The following is a 20,380-nucleotide window of genomic DNA, read 5'->3' as shown; positions in this document are numbered from 1 at the left end:
TTGTGGGGAAGTGAAGTACAATGAAGATGCATGTACATGGGCCCACATGCACACACTAACTGTGTCTCTTATAAACACACACAACCCTCAGGGGGGGAAGGAATTAGTTTTCTCTGCTTAGACATGGACATGGAGTCCAGTAACTTTATACTTTATGTTTTACTTTAACTTAACTGTTTTACTTAAGTGTCATGGTTAAGTGTCTTGCTCAGGGACACACTGGTAGTAATGGTAGTTTCAATTAGGGGTGCAACAGTACAGGTATCCCACAGTACACTGTTTATGGGCCAGGGTTTTGGTTAGTTTTTGGTACATGTTTTGTGAACAATGCACAGGTATTTTGTGTGTATTTATCTGAAGTGCCACAGTAGGTCTGTTCAAAAGCATATTCGATGGACAGTTATCATTTTGCTGTGGTTACCTTTAGTTGAGTTACAATAACTGAAAGTAATGTGTGACTTATACAGTATGTCTGAACATACAGTCAGGCAACCGGACATAGAATAAAATACTGGAAGTTAATAATTGGAAGGTAAGATGAAAATCGCAGCATCAGCATGATTTCACGGTTTGCCTCCTCCTCTCCACACTGCATGTCACTACTGGCAAGGTGGACTAATTTGTTAATTTGTGTTTTGATTTGTTCTGTGAGCAATGTTTAAAGATTCTGTAGTCTCTGTCTGTTATGTGTACAAAAACAGTCTGAGATATGTATGTGTGTATGGAGTTTATGTACCTGAAGGTTTGTCCTGGTTGCAGTTAAGAACAGTGGGGTTGGCTTTGTACTTTAGCAGTTGGTTCACAATGCATGTCTGTAAAACACATACACACACAAACTGAGATTATAATGAGATTATAAAAGGGTACAACAGGAGACTCTACACATCATATAACAGATTACATAATGTCAGGGTAAAAAGTTTGTCCACTAACAAAGAAATGATTAGTCTATAATTTCAATGGTATGTTTATTTAAAAAAAAATGTAGAAAAATGCATTTAAAATGAGTTATAAATTATTTAACACTTTCATGAGTACAAATGTGCTTTAGTAGGTTACTTTGTGGCAATTACTTTGTAGTTGCCACAAATTTTGCAAATATCTCATAGAGCTTTTTGTCTCACTCCGGTTTCCAGATCCTCTCCAAGTAATTAATGATTTGCCGCTGATATTTGTAAACTCGAACCTTCAGCTCCCTCAGATCTTCTATGGGATTAAGGTCTGGAGACTGACTAGGCAACTCCAGGACCATAATACAAAGGGGGAAATAATTATTGAATCCCCTGCTGATTTTGCAAGTTTGCCCACTTCTCTGATTTGATCATAGGTAGGCATAGTTGAACAGAGAGACAGAACAATAAAACCAAATTAATGCAACAGAAACATATCCATCTATTTAATAGGTTTTTAAATAAATTATCAATATTTTCTGAAAAGATTAACATATACATTCTCAGATGTCATGATCATTTCATCATTGCAAAAAGACATCCTGATTCCCAATTTCCCAATGGTGTGACTACTAAAAATCAGGTCGTACTGGAGCACTCTAGAGCCCTGATAGAGTGAGGAAATTCTTGCTCATCACCATTGTTTCCATTCATTTTCCCATAATTTATTTTTTATTTATATGGGCTCTGGCTGGGCCACTCAAGGACATTCACAGGACAATTGTCTGGTTTTCTCCAAACATGAAACCTAGCCAGAGTGTTGCACTGTGAATTATTTCAGGATGCACTGTAGATAACAGTTTACTCAGAAGCCCCCTATCCACCACTGCCTCAAAAGTGTCCAGTCCAAACTTGCTAGATGCTCTGTTGGTACAGCTGGCCCAGAATAATGCCCAAAATTATGCCCCGAATAAACCACAACTCATAATGTAGAAAAAAGCTATTAAAAGGTTGAAGTTGTATAATGCACAAAACAGTTGGATAAACTTAATTATAAAAATCTTGCAAGTGGGTCAATATTCACTGGTTAATGATGAAAGTGGAAAATAATGTTTATCCAGCATTCTCACATATGTTCCCTCTCACAAGAAAGAGAGGACTGAAAGCTGTGGTGTCACCAGTGAACCTCCTGTGATGATATACACATTTCACAGTATCCAGGAAGCCCAGCACAGAGCAGGGGAGTTCCTGACCAACTTCATCAGCAGGGCAACTGGTTGATTGTCATTCGCAGGTGTAACAGAACATTCAGGGAGAGGCTGAATGCGATCATGAACTCTTCAGTCAGCTGAGCATTGCAATTTTACCTTGCATATGAAATTACAAATCATAATTTAAATATGATAACCATAATCATTTGCAACCCAAGATAAAACATCTCCTGGCCATTCCATTCAAAAGAGCTTGTTGCTGAACAATTTTCACCCTGGCTACCAATAGTGGCGAAACAATTAGTTTCAATAAGAAAACGCTTTTACACCTTTCCTTGGTGACAACTAATGGTGTAAAAAGTGTTAAGAACACTGCTTTTAACAGCCCTTGCATATGACTGGCATTTTTAACAGAGTAAAACAGTTTAAAGATCCACAACGCCATTTTTAATGCCATTTTATTGTATAACAACAGCTTAGTTTATGCTGCTTTTTGGCAAACATGTTTTGCAGGAATTGCATGAATTCATTGATGGTAACTTGAAAGCACGTTGTAAGTCGCTCTGGAAAAGGGCGTCTGCCAAATGCCGTAAATGTAAATGTAAATGTAAATGTAAATTGCGGACAGGTGGAGATTGAGGTCCCTGGTTGGGAGCCACACACTGTCCCCAGGCTGGTATTTAGGAGGGTTCCGACGGTGATGAAGCCTGCTCCTTCTGGTGATGAATGGCTTTTTCAATGCATGTGGGTTCCCTTCCACACATGCTCGGCCTGGCAGTACCAATTGGAAACAGCCAGTATGCCAGTTGGGGCCTCATCCCATGGGAACAAAGGTGGCTGATTACCCAGGACACAGTGGAACAGTGTTAAGCCAGTAGACACATTCCTGGGGGAATTTTGTGCATATTCTGCCCAGGGCAGGTAACGGGTCCAATCGATTTGGTGGATGTCCTGAAAGGTATACTAGTTCTGATTTATCCTCTCCATCTGCCAATTTGACTGTGGCTCATAACTCAAAGTAAGGTTCACCTGTACTCCCAAACTCCAGAAAAGAGCACTCCATTTGGGGGCCACGGTCTGACAATATGTCTTCTGGGTGGCCGTAGTAGTGAAAAATTGTTTCATCAGCAAGTTTGCAACCTAGAAATGGCTTGGCCAAGCAGGTAAAACAGGTTTTTCATTAAAAAAATAATAATATAAAAAGTGCACTACAACAAAGTATAAGAAAAATAATCGAATAATTGTGTTGCAGACTTCACACAAAATTCACATTTCAAAATTCAAATTTTATTTGTCACATTCATAGTCATACACGGTATGATATGCAGTGAAATGTATTGCAAATGTTGCAAGTATACAATGAAGACCAATATGCAAATATTGCAAACATAACCAAATATTAAACTTTTACGTCTTTAACATAAAATATGTGTAACAGGTAGGATGAAGGTGTGCACATGAGTGAAAGACAATGTATAAGATAAATAAAAAAAAGTAAAACGAGCTGAGAATGTGCAAAAAGAAAAAAGCACAAAGTTTGTGCAAAGTGATTTTGTGCAAAGAGTCTAGAGTGACTGAAAGTGAAAGTGCTGGAGTGTATTGGAGTTCTATGTAGCGTTGTTGTTGAGGACTCGGACAGCCTGCAGGAAGAAGCTCCTCCTCATTCTCTCTGTGTTGGACTTCAGGGAGCGAAAGCGCTTCCCTGATCGCAGCAGAGAGAAGAGTCCATTGTTGGGGTGGCTGAGGTCCTGATCTATGCCAATACTGCAGAGGCATACACCTCCATCCCTCTCCCATCCCTGGGCAGGGCTGACCACAATCTTGTCCACCTCCAGCCCTGTTACAAACCTGTCGTCCAGAGACAACCTGCTGTAACAAAAACTGTTTCAAGATGGACACGGGAGACAGAGGAGACCCTGCAGGGATGTTTTGAGGTGACTGACTGGGATGTTCTCTGCAACCCTCATGGGGACAATATTGATGAACTGACAAGCTGTGTTACGGACTATATAAACTTCTGTGTGGACACTGTTGTTCCCCCAAAAAACATTAAATTGCTTCCCCAACAATAAACCTTGGTAACTAAAGACATCAAAGCCACACTGAACAAGAAAAAGAGAGCCTTCATAAACGGGGACAAAGAACAGCTAAGAGTAGTGCAGAAGGAGCTCAAAATCGTCCCCTGGTGACTACAGGCCAGTGGCCCTAACTTCACACGTCATGAAGATGCTGGAGAGACTCATCCTGAAACAGTTGCGTCTGACTGTGGAGCCGTGGATGGATCCCCTACAGTTTGCTTATAGACCTCGTATTGGCGTGGAAGATGCCATCATCTACCTGCTGGACCAGACTCATTCTCACTTGGATACCTTTGGGAACATTGTGAGGGTCATGTTTTTTGACTTCTCTAGTGCTTTTAACATGATCAGACCATCACTGCTGGGGAATAAGCTCACTGAAATGCAGGTAGATGCTCCACTGGTAGCTTGGATTATGGACTATCTAACAAATCGACCACAGCATGTCTGGCTGAAGAGCTGCCGCTCGGACAACATCTTGAGCAGCATGGGGGCGCCACAAGGGACTGTACTATCACCCTTCTTCTTCACCCTCTACACGTCTGACTTCAGGTACAAGCCCCAGTCATGTCACCTGCAGAAATTCTCAGACGATTCTGCCATTGTGGGCTTTATCAGAGACGGACATGAGGAGGAATACAGGAGGGTGGTGGACAGCTTTGTTGAGTGGTGTGAGCTAAATCATCTACAGCTTAATATCACAAAAACAAAGAAGATGATCGTGGACTTCAGGAAGCATGCTCCTCCTCCACCCCTGTCACAGAGGATCTGAGGTGGAGGTAGTCGAAACTGTAAAGCATTTCTAAACCATGTCCTTCAGTCATGTTAAAACCTCTGTTATATATTTTATGTTCTTAAGACACATAATACATGGAGCATTGTAAAAACATGGCAGTACCAACCTGTTTTACATGCTTTACCACATTAATGCGTTCCTCTTTTTAGGCACTTTGTGACATACACATAGTAAAAAAAGTACTGTATAAAATGTATAAATCAAATCTGTGTGACTGATTGTGTGAGTTTTTTTATTTTCAATTTATCCAATGTTTTCACATATACAACTACGTATAATCAGTAGTCAAGTTGTAAAAACAAACAAACCAGAGGGGACGGTGAATTTTATTGTTTATCAGACTGTTTTGTGCTGATGACAGTGCACATGGTTTGAGACCAACTTTAGAGTTGTTTAAGCAAAAACATAATTAATATATTCTACTGTCCTAAAACAGAACGTATGGTGTGGATGTTACGTATCAGATACTCAGATTTCCTCCCAAAGCAGTCAGGTTTGGAATTTTCATTCAAATACCAATTTGTGTGCTTCCATCTGATTGTAACTTTCTCTCATGGCTACAGTAAAAGTCTTTCTGCTACAGTAGGAATCTGATTCCTCCTAGTTTTTATTTGGACTGATTTAATTTCGGGGGGGATGACATCCAACTTCATCCCCATCAACTTGAGTACTGTGTATAATTATCAACAGTATATCGAGCATTTTACCACATATTCCTCAAGTATTTAATCACGCTTTTAAACTATGAACTACTTTTCAAGAACATTTTTAATTTTTCACTTAAATATTCACATAAATAAACATGCTGATATCTATGCACTGCAATTATGCAAAAATGATATGTACATTTGTGTACATTGTGCATTTAAGTTCTCTAGTACATTTCTATTTAGTGTGCATTAATGACAAAAGCAAAAATCTTGCTTAAACTTGCTTGTAAGGATTATTAACAGACTCACTTTATTCTCATTTTATTTAATATACAGTACTGTTCAAAAGTTTCATGTGTGTTAAATGCTGTGAAATCAGATGGCTTATTAATAATCTTAATAATAACACTTAGTTTTTTTAATTAAAGACAGCTGTCACAAAGCGTAAAATACTAACAAATCTAAGTATTCATAAAAGCATATATAAAGATAAAATTAAACTATGTCAAGATTGCCAAAGGCCAATAGACTTAAGAATAAAGATACAAATAAAAAAAAGATTGATTGCTGTGCAAAGGCATGATATAAGCTGTAACAGCAAAAACCTATTTGCCTCTGCTTACATTAAGTTATAGGCACAGACCAAAGAAGCCAATGATCTCATCTGAGAGCAGGGGGATCTGAAACAGGTAGGGTTGGGCAAGTCCATTAAGGGCTTCAAAAGAAAATCCTAAAATGCACCCAGAGCGAGGCTAAAACGGGAAATGTTTACATATGCCAAATGACAAATTTTGTATTATGGAGGAGCCACTAACCCCAACATAGAATTAATTACAGTAAGCCAATTGAGAGGTAACAAAGGGGTAACAAACAGGAAATAGGTAAAAAACGTGAAATGTTTACATTTGCCAAATGACTAATTTTGTATTATGGAGGAGCCACATAGACCCCAACATAGAATTAATCACAGTAAGCGAAATGAGAGGTAACAAAGGCATGAATAATTGTTAATGCAAAGAACTGGCCACCTTTCTGAGTTGGAAAAAGCTAGATTTAACAATCATTTGAATCTCACCTAAGATCAGTGTCCACTTTAACCAAAAACCATAACTTCTGCCTTTTCTTCATTACAGTTTTTTTAAAAGAAAAAATAACAAACACTTCCATGTTTAAAGCATTGTTAATGTATAGCACTTTAATGACACTTGCTTAAAACATTTGCAAATTAAAGCAAAATTGTCAAAATGATGATTCATTGGACTGGCAAATACCACGATATTAGGTAAAAAGCTGCCTCGTGGAAAGTAAGAGACTAGAGGTCCATACTCAAGCCTGCTATGTCCTGGGGCAGTGGTGGCATAGCGGATAAGGATGCAGACCCGTAATCAGAAGGTTTGAATCCTGAGCCTCCAAGGTGCCACTGAGCAAAAGCACCGTCCCCCACTGCTCCCTAAGGGGATGGGTTAAATGCAGAGGCCTCATTTCACTTTCACAACCCATTGTTGGGGAGGGGGCCATCACCATGGCAACCTGAAACACTATTGTTTTCTGCTGCGTGGTGCCTCATGAGCCACTGGAATTTTAAGCCTTCTCTTCTCCACCTAACAACCGTAGTTCAGATCATTTATAATGCTTCCAAAAAAAAACTAAAAATACATACTCCAATCGCCTTTTTTCCAACACAGGACACCTGAGTATCCTTTTAACTCACACAAAATAAATGTGAATGACTTGAAAAGTACATTGAGTGCTTAGTCTGTCTATATCACTACAGTGTTGCACAGTCTGCATTCACACCAAACAGTCACATCATCCGAAGTCTAAACATCAATTTGAATGTTCCAATCTATCCTATCCTATCCTATCCTATCCTATTTATAATATTGTTAAACAATATAGAAAATGGCACTAAAATATCTGGAATATTTAGAGGTGGAAAGAAACAAATTACATTTACTCATGCTACTGTAATTGAGTAGTTGAACTAGGCAAATTCATTTTACTCAAGTAGATTTTTACCTAAATCTTTTACTTCGCTACATTGAAAAAAACACGTCTGTAACTATGTATAATCAGTAGTCGAGTTGTAAAAACAAACAAACCAGAGGGGACGGTGAATTTTATTGTTTATCAGACTGTTTTGTGCTGATGACAGTGCACATGGTTTGAGACCAACTTTATAGTTGTTTAAGCAAAAACATAATTAATATATTCTACTGTCATAAAACAGTAGATTAGCACCTCAATATGAAACAAGCACTGGGTCCTAGAGCCAATCAATTTCCAGACAATTAAAAAAAGAAAAGGCCTACACAATAGAATCCAGAATTATTGTATCTGGGCAAAATGCAACATAACAGCCCATGAAAATCCTGGAATCCATTTTAAATTTTCTCCAGAGATGTTCAATCAAAACATTGGGCTCAGGCTGGGCCACTCAAAGACATTCACTGAGTTGTCCTAAAGCCACTCCTTTAATATTGTCCAGAGTTCAAGAGCGCTCTGGAGCAAGTTTTCATCCAGGATTTCTCTGTACATTGCTACAGTCATATTTTTCTCTATCCTGACTAGTCTCCCAGTTACTGCAGCTGAAAAACATCTCCACAGCATGATGCTGCCACCATCATGCTTTACTTTAGGGATGTATTGGCCTAGTGATTGTGATTGTCACATGTGATACACAGCAACACAGCACACGGTGGACACAGTGAAATTTTTCTTCTGCATTTAATCCATCACCCTGAGTGAGCAGTGGGCAGCCATGATAGGTGCCCGGGGAGCAGTGTGTGGGGACGGTGCTTTGCTCGGTGGCACCTCAGTGGCACATTGGCGGATCGGGATTCGAACCTGCAACCTTCTGATTACGGGGTCGCTTCCTTAAGCGCTAGGCCACCACTGCCACTGATAAGCAGTGCCTGGTTCCCTCCAGATGTGCTATTATGTGCCTTTTACTAAGGAGGGGTTTCCATCTGGCCACTCTTCCATACAGGCCTGATACGTGGAAGAGATGGTTGACCTTGAAGTTTGTCCTCTGTCAACAGAGAACCTCTGGAGCTTCTGGCCATCGGGTTCTTGATCACCTCCCTGATTAAGGGTCATCTCACTTTATTGCTTAGTTTAGGTGGCTGGCCTACTTTAGGAAGACTCCTGGTCATTTTGAACTTCTTCCACTTACGGATGATGGAGGCAATTGTGCTCACTGGGACCTTCAAGGAAGCAAATTTTTTTGACAGACAACTCCTTTGACCTTCCCAAAATTTTTGCCTTGAGACAATCCTGTCTCGGAGGTCTACAGACATTTACATTTACATTTACGGCATTTGGCAGACGCCCTTATCCAGAGCGACTTACAACGTGCTTTCAAGTTACCATCAATGAAGAGATCAATTCCGGTTCACTAGGACCCCAACTATGAATACATCTATTTAATTCACTCTGTTGTAGATTCTGTACACAAAGTTCGACAACAAGAAAATTATAATTTAATCTAAATATTCTTTAAAGAGGAAGGTCTTGAGCTGTCGTTTGAAGGTGCTCAGTGACTGAGCTGTTCTGACCTCGAGGGGAAGTTCATTCCACCACCGAGGGGCCAAGACGGAGAAGAGTCTAGATTAATGTTTTCCTTTTACCTTCAGAGATGGAGGGACCAGGCGAGCAGTACTGGAGGCTCGGAGTAAACGAGGTGCAGTGCGGGGTGTAATAAGGGCTGTGAGGTAGGATGGTGCTGCTCCATGTTTGGCTTTGTAGGCCAGCATCAGTATTTTGAACCTGATGCGTGCAGCTACTGGGAGCCAGTGAAGGGAACGTAGCAGAGGGGTGGTATGGGAGAATTTGGGAAGGTTGAAGATCAGTCGTGCTGCTGCATTTTGTATGAGTTGAAGAGGTCGGAGGGTACATAGTGGTAGACCAGCTAGAAGGGAGTTGCAGTAGTCCAGTCGTGAGATTACTAAGGACTGAACCAGTAGTTGGGTGGCCTGGGTTGACAGGTAAGGGCGGATTCGTCTGATATTGTAGAGAAGGAATCTACATGAGCGGGAAAGATTGCTGATGTGAGTTGAGAAGGAGAGTTGGTTGTCTATTGTTACGCCAAGGTTGCGGGCTGTTGCAGAAGGAGAGAGCTGCGAGTTGTCTAGGTAAATAGCAAGATCCTGATGTGGTGAAGAATCTGCTGGAATGAATATTAGTTCAGTTTTGGTGGGATTGAGTTGGAGGTGATGGGCTGCCATCCAAGACGAGATGTCTGTTAGACATGCAGAGATTTTGGAAGCAGCATGAAGATCAGAGGGAGGAAAGGAGAAGAGGAGTTGTGTGTCGTCAGCATAGCAGTGGTAGGATAATCCATGTGAGGAAATGACCTCACCAAGTGATCTCGTGTAGAGGGAGAAAAGGAGAGGACCTAGCACCGAGCCTTGAGGGACACCAGTGGAGAGTCTACGTGAGGTAGAGGTGGATCCTTTCCAAGTCACTTGGTAAGATCGCTCATCAAGGTAGGAAGCAAACCACTGCCATGCTGAGCCCCGAATTCCAAGCCTTTTCAGGATTGCCAAGAGAGTCTTGTGGTTAACGGTGTCAAATGCAGCAGACAGGTCAAGGAGAATAAGAACTGATGACAGTTTTGCCAATCTGGCTGCATGTAGCTGCTCGGTAACCGCCAAAAGGGCAGTCTCGGTGGAATGAGCTGTTCTGAAGCCAGACTGGTTAGGATCCAGGAGGTTGTTCTGTGATAAATGGAGTGATAGCTGGTTGTAGACACAGCGCTCAAGGATTTTGGATAGAAATGAGAGGAGGGAAACTGGTCTGTAATTGTTAATGTCTGTAGGATCAGCAGTGGGTTTCTTTAGGATTGGAAGAACCCTGGCTGTTTTGAAGGCGGATGGTACGTGGCCAGATGAGATTGAGCTGTTTATGATATAAGAAATGAAAGGGATGAGGTCAGGGGAGATAGTTTGAAACATTGCAGAAGGTATTGGATCTAGTGGACAGGTGGTTGGGTTGCCTGGGGATATAATCTGAATGATTTCATCAGATGTGATCTTAGCAAATTGATTTAGAGTAGTTGTCGAATTTTCAGAAGGAAGAGTAGGATTAGTGGTGGAGAATGTCTCACAGATTTTTTCAATCTTCCCTGTGAAGAAGTTGGCAAAATCATCAGCTGTTAATGAAGTTGGGGCAGGGGGAGTCGGGGGGTTGAGTAGGGATAAGAAGATTGTTTTGAGGGTTGTGGGCAGAGGCTTCTAGTTTTGCTTTGTAGAAAGCAGTTTTAGCAGTAGTGAGGTTAGTAGAAAATTTGCGCAGAAGATTCTGGTAATCCAGTAGGTCTGAGTCAAGTTGAGATTTCTTGTATTTTCTCTCCGCTGCTCGAAGAACTCTTCGATTGCTACGCAATGTATCGGAGAGCCAGGGCGCAGTGGGAGAAGTCCTTTTGGGTTTAGTTGATATAGGACAGAGTTGATCAATGGAAAGGGAAAGTGAGGTGAGGAGAGAGTTAGTAGCGGTCTCTAGTGGTAAGGAGAGGAATGAGTCAGAGGTTGGGAGATGTGAAAGAATGCAGGAAGATACAGATGAAGGTGAGACAGTGTGAAGGTTTTGTCTAATGAAGGATGGACGGGGGACAGTTGTGGATCCTGTAGGTACAGTGAGTGTAAAGGTCAGGAAGTGGTGGTCAGAGATGTGAAGGGGAGTGGAAGAAAGGTCAGAAGTTGGAGAAGGACGACTGAAGACCAGGTCCAAGACATTCCCTCCTTTGTGTGTGGGAAAGATGTTGATGTTGGTTAAGGAGAAAGAGTGGAGAAGGGGAAGAAGGCAGGATGATTGTAGCTGGGCTGATGGAAGGTTGAAGTCACCAAGGACTTCAACAACTCCTTTGACTTCATGCTTGGTTTGTGCTCTGTCATGAACTGTCAACTGTAGGACCTTAGACAGGTGTGTGTCTGTCCAAATCATGTCCAATTATCTTTCACAGATGGACTTCAATTAAGCTGCAGAAACATCTCAATAAAGATAAGGGAAAACAGGAGGCACCTGAGTTTTGAGCTTTATTGCAAAGGCTGTGAATACTTATGTACATATGATTTTTTTTATTTTTAATAAATTTGCTAAAACATCAAGTAAACTTTTTCACATTGTTATGATGGGCTATTATGTGTAGAATTCTGAATAAAAAATATTTTATCAATTTTGGTTGCATAATAAGGTTGCAACATAAAAAAATGTGGAAAAAGTGATGCACTGTAAATACAATCAATAAGCTTTTTGCCTGTGTATATTATACATCACTGTTTCCAAACCATGCTCCTGGAAGGAAGTTTTTGTTTCAACCCACATATCTTCACAATCTGCCCCACTCATTATTAGGCCATTAAGTAACACCTATTTATTTATAAAGCACTTTAAAACAACAAATTGAATAAAAAGACTAAATGTAGCTATTTAAATTAAACAAAAGATCAAGTAAAACAGAAAAGATTTAAGACAACATAGTAAAAGTGTTTTGAAAGGACTGCATAAGACACTGTATAAGAACACAGAATAAGAATCACACTGGGTTAAAATCCAGGGTGTAAAATTTAGTTTTTAAACGAGATTTGACAGTGATTGACGGGGCCTGCCTAATACTGATTGGTAGTTCATTCCATAAACGTGGAGCGGCCACTGCAAAGGCCCTGTAACCTCTGAGCTTGTAATGTAACCTAGTAACAGACAACAGTCTCTGGTCTGAAGTCCTGAGAGAATGGGGTGGAGTGTAGGAATGGGGTAGGTCTGCCAAAAATGCTGGAGCTGAGCAATTCAGACTTAAAAACAAAGAAAATAATTTTATAACAGACTCTAAAACAGACAGGGAGCCAGTGTAGTGAGGATAGGATTGGTGTTATGTGATCTTGCCTGTTTGTACCAGTGACAAAATGTGCAGTTGTATTTTGTACTTTTTGAAAGCAAGCTAAAGATATCCGGCTGAAAAACAACAACAATGAATTGTAAAAGTCAAGACTTAAGGTCTTAATGAAAGTGTGAATCACTTTTTCCAGATTTTGTTTGGAAAGAGCTGGTTTGACATTGGCCAGGTGCTTTAGCTGAAAAAAGCATGATTTTACAATATTATCCATTATATCAATTTTTAGTGTAGGTCCATTTTTACACCTAGGTTTTTAATCAATGATTTTTCACAAGGGGCTATGGAAGCGAGGTGAACACGGGGGTCACCACTAACAAACAATATACATTCTGTTTTACGCTCATTTAGGTCCAGGAAATTTAAGGCCATCCATGTCTTGACATCAGTATAGTGATGTACATGTGATTTCTGAGTTATTTATTTTTAATAAATTAATTAGGCTTGAGCCTAATTAAAGAGTGTATTTTGGCTGACATCCAGGAACAGGGTTGAGAAATGCTGCCATACGTTACATTGCTCAACAAGAGCTTTACAGTCTAATGCTGTTGTATATCTGTGGCGTGCTTTATTTAATTTTTTAAAACAGCAGTCAGTGTGCTCATTTTTAGTATTATATATTGCAGTATTGTAAAATGTAAATGCTTTATGTTAATGTTCAGTTCTCTTGGACACATGGCGTGAGTTGTGAGAGAGAGAGGTGCAGAAAGACGCAATGTGTGACGTGATGTTCTGACGCGACCTTGCTTTTTGTACAGAATACACTTTGCACAGAAAATCTCTTGGGTGCCAGCTCATCATTTGTGGTTCAAGAAACGAAATCAAAAAGTTACACAACGCAGATAAAGAACCGCTACACTATGATGACTTTCACCTTGATATTTTAGCGCGGATGTATACCTAGCCGAATTGCACTGTAGGGGGCGAGAACGAGTCTTCGAACTTGTGACGTGGTAACATGGATGCAGCTATTTAACTGAATAAACAGTTGGTAAACACAAGTACATCTTATTGAACATAATTTATTTTCATCCCTAATTATCATAGTAGAACAGCTTTCTCAAGCAGTTTGTGATGCATTTTGGAAACAGGAGATGAGCCCCTGGTCTAATGCGCCACCTGGCTTGAGAAACCCGTTCTCAAAGACTTACTTTTAGTCATTATTTGGGTAGCACACATATTCTTAATGCCTTCGGCAGAATTCAAATAGATTAATCTAGATTAATTTAGATTACTCTAGATTAAGAAAATTAATCTATGGCCACCTCTAATATTTTACTTAATTACATTTTTCAGTACTTTTTCCACCTCTGCGAATATTGTGCTATAGAAAGGCATTATAGAATGTATGATTAAAAGGGTAAATACAACAACATTTAATTCAGTGGCATTTACTGGTCACTAGTGGTACCCAAAGTACAGAATGTCACATCTGGGAGCAGATCCTTCTCTTTTAGAGCTCTGCAGCTGTGGAACGGCCTGTCGGTCAGTGTTCGGTACTCAGATACAGTCTCAGTGTTTAAATCTAAACTGAAAACACACTTAATCAAACAGTCACCTAGTCAAGAATAGACAGTGTTCAATTCATCTTAGTTAGGCTGTCCTAGCTAGGGGCCACTGTTGCACAAATATACCACTATAAAAAAGTAAAAGTGAATATAGTAAAAGTCGCACAATGCCACCATCTGCCGCTGCTTCTGTTTGTTCTCTCCGAGTCACTGATTCAAGCACACAGACCACCTGCAGACTCCAGTGAAGAGATCACCAGATAAATTCTGGTTCCTGGCAATTGCTAAGATGACTTAGCATGCAAACAACCAGAAGGTCACCACAACCATCACCACCGTAACGGCTAAAACTTTAGGGATCTTCTAATGGACCAGTATCATTATAATGGACACGCAATGTACACCATGAAACCATGTACATTAATACTTCCAAACATGGACAGATGCTCTTTACTTTGGACTTTTCCACCACTATACATGTTGGACTTTCTTTTCTTGGAAAATCATCACCAACCCTGCACGGACACCAATAGCAAACATTAAAAAAAACAACGTATAATATTTAATACTATTGAATATTGTTAAAATTAATTAATGCATTCAAATCTCAATGATGGAAACCATGTAGTCTGCACATAAATGTCACCATCTGACGTTTTTGCAGAAAAACTGGTACGTGCATTTTTAATGTCAAGATTCGACTACAGTAATGCTCCTCCCAGACCTGGACAAAAGCATCCACCAACTCCTGGACAGACTGTGTTGCAACATGGTGTTGGTGGACAGAGTGAGGCATGATGTCCCAGATGTGCTTAATTGGTTTCAGGTCTGGGGAATGGGCGGGCCAGTCCATAGCATCAATCCCTTCATTTTTTACATCTTGTACTGCTGACACTCCAGCTACATGTGGTCTAGCATATGATCTCACAAGGGGTCTGTCAATCTCATCTCGGTACCTAATGGTAGTCAGGCTACCTCTGGCGAGCACATGGAGGGATGTGTGGCCCCCCAAAGAAATGCCACCCCACACCATTACTGACTCACTGCCAAATCAGTCATGCTGCAGATCATTCTCAATGGTGTCTCCAGTGTAACCCTGCTTTCATCTGTGAAGAGGCAGTGGCAAATTTGCCAATCTTGGTGTTATCTGGCAAATGTCAAATTTTCTGCACAATAGGGCTGCATAATTACGGCCAAAATGATAATCAAATTTTTTTTTAACAATATTGTAATCACGATTATTAATTATTTTTGGTAAAACACATTCTGCCATTCTATTTTAAACAAACAACAAGTGAACTAGACTTTCAGTTCAAAATGGAACCTAAAATAAAAATTATTATAAATAATAATATTAAATTTACCCAAGGGCTAACAAAAATAAATGCCAATTGCAGAGTACAATGATAAAATGCAAACAAATTAACAAAAAAGAAGCGTATGCAACATTTTCTGCGTTAAGAGATAACCGAAGGCAAGTCACTATGAAAATACTTTTTTTATATTTAATATGACAGATGAACAGCCATTTACCTGTTTGTTTGGAAAAAAATAACTACAGAAAGATTTGTCAAGAACTATAGACAATGAACTAACTATGCAATATATAGAAGTGTATGCAATATATAGCAGAACAGAAGCTGTGCCTCTCCTATGAGGTGGGGGTGAAAACACAGATGGTCTGGTCTGTAACGTTTTTTTGTCGAACACAAAATCTTGTGTAACATACAAGCTGATCAAATATAATTTTACTTATGAAATGTTATGCATTGATTCTTCGTTCGCTCAATATTACAGCCATACATGGTGCAAAAGGCCGGCTCGTACCATCAGAGAATCGTGAAATTGAATCGTGGAACCCTGTCCAAATATGAAAGTCAAGTGATTGTCATACACGGTGACACAACGAAATGTGTCCTCTGCTTTTAACCCATCACCCTTAGTGAGCAGTGGGTAGCCATGACAGGCACCCGGGAAGCAGTGTGTAGGGACGGTGCTTTGCTCAGTGGCACCTCAGTGTCACCTTGACAGATCAGTATTTGAACCGGCAACCTTCTGATTATGAGGCCGCTTTCTTAACCACCAGGCCACCAGTGCCCCTAAATACTGCCCCTATATGATGCCAGTATTGACGCATGTTGAGAGGCTGAATGAGACATATCTATGTTGTCATTTACTGATTCTGACATTATGTCTGACTTTTAACCGTAGACACATGAACATTTGTGGCCTCTAGCAGTGTAAATGTGATTGACTTGGAGTTGCATTGTGCAGTATATAGATGTTGTTGTTATTGTATCAGAGCCCACTTTCATAGAAGGTTTTTTTCTTTCTAAAAGCATTAGCCAGTCACAGAAGTTTAAAGCGTGCTGGCCACAGTCCAATCAGAAAAATCCCACTATTTTTAGGTCAGCCCACTGACGTACACAAGTGTGTCATTTGAGGGCAGAGCATGAACAAGTTTTTTAAAACAATTGTGCATATGAGGACTTCAAAAACTATGTAACATGACAGTTTATAAATGGTCATAAAAGGCATTACATGCCTTTTGGACCTCACTTCTCTAAAAGACCTCACAAGAAAGGTGTAATTGCTATAGTAAAGTATATGAATGCAAAAACACACATTCCACAAACACATAAATGCCAGCAGACACACACACACCAGCAGATGTGTAAAACAATGAGCTAGTTTTAGGCATAAATGACATATATATATATATATATATATGTGTGTGTGTGTGTGTGTGTGTGTGTGTGTGTGTGTGTGTGTGTGTGTGTGTGTGTGTATGTGTGCTTTTGAATGTCTACAGTAATTAAATAAATGACCATTAATGGCCATTAAACAAATGACAGAGGAGAAGGATGAAAAATAAATGTAGACTTGGAGGCAAAATGGGTCCCTCCAGGCCAAAAAAAGAGAAAAAGAACAAATTTCCTTTGTCAGCGGTTCAACACTGATGAAACGGAATCAGGCATTTGTGTATGTCATCAAAATGTGAGATTCCTCTCTGCCTTTTAATGTTAAGAAAAATCCATTTCTCATTTTTACCCAATTATGTATCTAATCTAGAGCAGGTTAATGAATTCTGTCTTGCCCGCATGTTTGGCTGGGAGTTGAAGAACAGACAGTAGGAAACAAAACATCTGTATATCAAAAAATTTAAGCATTTTGCTTTCATGTAGTGTAAATATTTTTTTTGTGTGTACAGAAGAGGAGATGTACATTAATTGTGTTCAAGTGTTGATAAATTTAGAGTAGAAGTAATTTAGTAGTCAACCTGTCTAGATACAGATCCTGGCTTTGTGGATTACAGTACTGGACTACCTCCCTTGGACTGTATAACAGGTATCCTGGACTGTATAGCAGGTAAAGTTGTGCATGTAACTACTGTATGTGAAAAACAGTTATTTTATACAAAGAAAATTATTATGTGTATAGCACAGTGGTAGATGTGAGGCTTTGCTGAAAAACTACAACACATCTGATGCATGATGCAGGGAACTAATCTGCTCTAAATGAGAGATTGGCCAGAATAAATACCTAAATGAATAATTAAGTTGAAAATACCTGTCCATATTTTGCTGCCAGGTGAAGGGGGGTCCAGTAGTTATTTTCTGTCAGACAAGGGTCTGCACCGCCTTCCAGCAGCAGTGACACCACCTCCTTATACCCACTGGCACATGCCATGTGGAGCTGAAATCATGTGGAAAGATGGTTATGCACACACACAAACACACACACACACACACACACACTGCACATACAGGTATTTTGGCCATGGTGCTCGACACAATACAAAATGTGTTTCTCTTTGTGGGAGGTTAATGTAAAAGACTTCTGTACTCAAGCTGTAGTTACAAATGTCACACATATACAAATTAAATCAGATGACAAGGTGTTTTGGCCTGTTAGTCTGCTGTAAAAGAGGAATAATGTAATAAAGAAATTGTTAATAGCTTGTCTGTATTAATATAGTATTTGCACTTGCACAGTCAAAATAGGGCCCACAGAGTTACATGCAAAAACGTAAGACTTAGCACGCACACAAACTTTCTCTCACCAGAGTAATTCCACTTGTATTGCGCAGATTAACACTCTCCCCACTGCTGATCATCTGACGGACATCAGACAGCATGGTGGACGGCATTTGGTTCTTCATGTTGTGCAGGGAGCCAATATCAACACCTATAAAACACATGCTCTTATAAAGCCACTTTATTATGGGCACCAGGATGAGTAAAAAATCATGAACAATTCTTGTATATTGTGTTTGAAACATTTTTATTAAAAAAAAAATTATATCTACAAAGAGTTGAGCAGTAAGTGATGAGATATGAGATGATGTGAGATGATGTCACGTCCATGGGCTGAGGAAGAAAGGAAGCACAGGTGATGGACATGATACAAAAATGGGTTTATTTAAACACAAAATGGCACAAAAAAAGAACAAAAACAAACCCACAGGTTTGTGGCAATTGCCAGGACCACATAAGTGTAACTGAGTCTTCCAGTGGCTTCTTTTTTCAGGGAGCCCTAGCGTATCAGGTCGGATGATACTCAGCTGTGATCATTCAGGGCTCCCCACTGAGGTGCCTGGCGTCCTGCGGTGATGGCCCTATAGCCATGGGACATTACAGTACCCCCTTCAAGGTCGTCACTTCGAGGTGACCCAGCTCCATCACCGGAAACCACAGGGCTCCGGCACTGCTGTCGCTGGTGGTCCCAGACTGCCCAGGGACTGATAATGCATTCTTCCCCTTCTCCACTCTTTTTCCTTGACTATTTTTTCTTTCCCAAACCCATAGGTGGGAATGTCCTGGACCTGGTCTTCAGTCGTCCTTCTCCAACTTCCGACCTTTGTTCCACTTCAAATTTCTCACCATTTCCTGACCTTCACATTCACTTTACCTACAGGATCCACAACTGTCCCCCATCCATCCTTCTTTCGACACAACTTCACACTGTCTCACCTTCATCTGTATCTTTCTACACTCTTTCACATCTCCCAACCTACAGCCACTAACTCTTTTCTCACCACACTTTACCTTTCTATGGATCACATCTGTCCTATATCTTCTAAACCCTGGCTATCCGATACATTGTGCAGCAATCGAAGAGTTCTACGAACAACAGAGAGAAAATACAAGAATTCACAGCTTGACTCAGACCTACTGTATTATCAGAATCTTCTATGCAAATCCTCCACTAACCTCACTGCTGCTAAAACTGCTTTCTACAAGGCAAAACTGGAAGCATCTGCCCACAACCCTCAAAAACTCCACAACATATTCTCATCTCTACTCAACCCTCCGACTCCCCCTGCCCCATCTATCCCTAACTGCTGATGATTTTGCCAACTTATTCACAGGGAAGATTGAACAAATCTGCAAGACATTCTCCACCACAAATCCTTCTCTACCTGCTGAAGATTCTACAATTGCTCTACATCAGATTTCTAAGCTCACATCAGATGAAATCATTCAAATCATATCTACAGGGTATCCAACCACCTTCTATCCTCTCCGCAATGCTCCAAACCATCTTTCCTAACCTCATCCCTTTCATTTTGTAATGGAATTCGGGGCTCAGCATGGCAGATGAGCGATCTTACCAAGTGACTTGAAAAGGATCCGCTTCTGTCTCACGTAGACTCTCAACTGGTGTTCCTCAAGGCTCAGTACTCAGTCCTCTCATTTTCTGCCTCTACATGAAATCACTTGGTGAGGTCATTTCCTCACATGGGTTATCCTACCACTGATATGCCAATGACACACAACTCATGTTCTCTTTTCCTCCCTCAGCTCTACATGCTGCTTCCAAAACCTCTGCATGTCTAACCAACATCTCATCTTGGATTGACATTTCAAACTCAATCGCACCAAAACTAATATTCATTCCAGCAGATTCTTCACCACATCAGGATCTTGCTATGTACCTGGACAACTCACAGCTCTCTCCTTCTACAACAGCCTGCAACCTTGGAGTAACAATAGAACACCAACTCTCCTTGTCGACTCACATCAGCAATCTTTCTCGCTCATGTAGAGTCCTTCTCTACAAAATCAGACGAATCCGTCCTTATCTGTCAACACAGGCCACCCAGATACTGGTTGAGTCCTTAGTAGTCTCATGACTGGATTACTATAACTCCCTTCTGGCTGGTCTACCTCTATGTACCATCCGTCCTCTACAACTAATAAAAAAATGCAGCCGCATGACTGATCTTCAACCTTGCCAAATTCTCCCACACCACACCACTTCTATGTTCCCTCCAGCCAAACATGGAGTAGCACCATTCTACCTCACAGCCCTTATTATACCTTGCACTGCACCTCGTATTCTCCGAGCCTCCAGT

At 40.4% G+C, this 20,380-nt stretch overlaps 1 protein-coding gene across 4 annotated transcripts in view; it reads right to left on the bottom strand.

Moving 5' to 3' along the window:
• The window catches only part of myo16 (myosin XVI), a 120,258-nt gene that overhangs the window by 54,079 nt on the left and 45,799 nt on the right, over positions 1-20,380 (bottom strand). For all 4 annotated transcript variants that reach the window (XM_028990865.1, XM_028990867.1, XM_028990864.1 and 1 more), the window contains exons 6-8: positions 18,086-18,210; positions 17,593-17,718; positions 737-812 (exon numbers count right to left, since the gene is read on the bottom strand). In XM_028990865.1, coding sequence (XP_028846698.1) covers positions 737-812; positions 17,593-17,718; positions 18,086-18,210 — 327 coding nt within the window. The remainder of the gene's footprint in view (positions 1-736; positions 813-17,592; positions 17,719-18,085; positions 18,211-20,380) is intronic.

The sequence above is a fragment of the Denticeps clupeoides genome, chromosome 9 (genome assembly GCF_900700375.1).
Source record: "Denticeps clupeoides chromosome 9, fDenClu1.1, whole genome shotgun sequence".
NCBI classification, from domain to species: Eukaryota; Metazoa; Chordata; class Actinopteri; order Clupeiformes; family Denticipitidae; genus Denticeps; species Denticeps clupeoides.
This window is presented reverse-complemented; position numbering and strand designations above follow the sequence as displayed.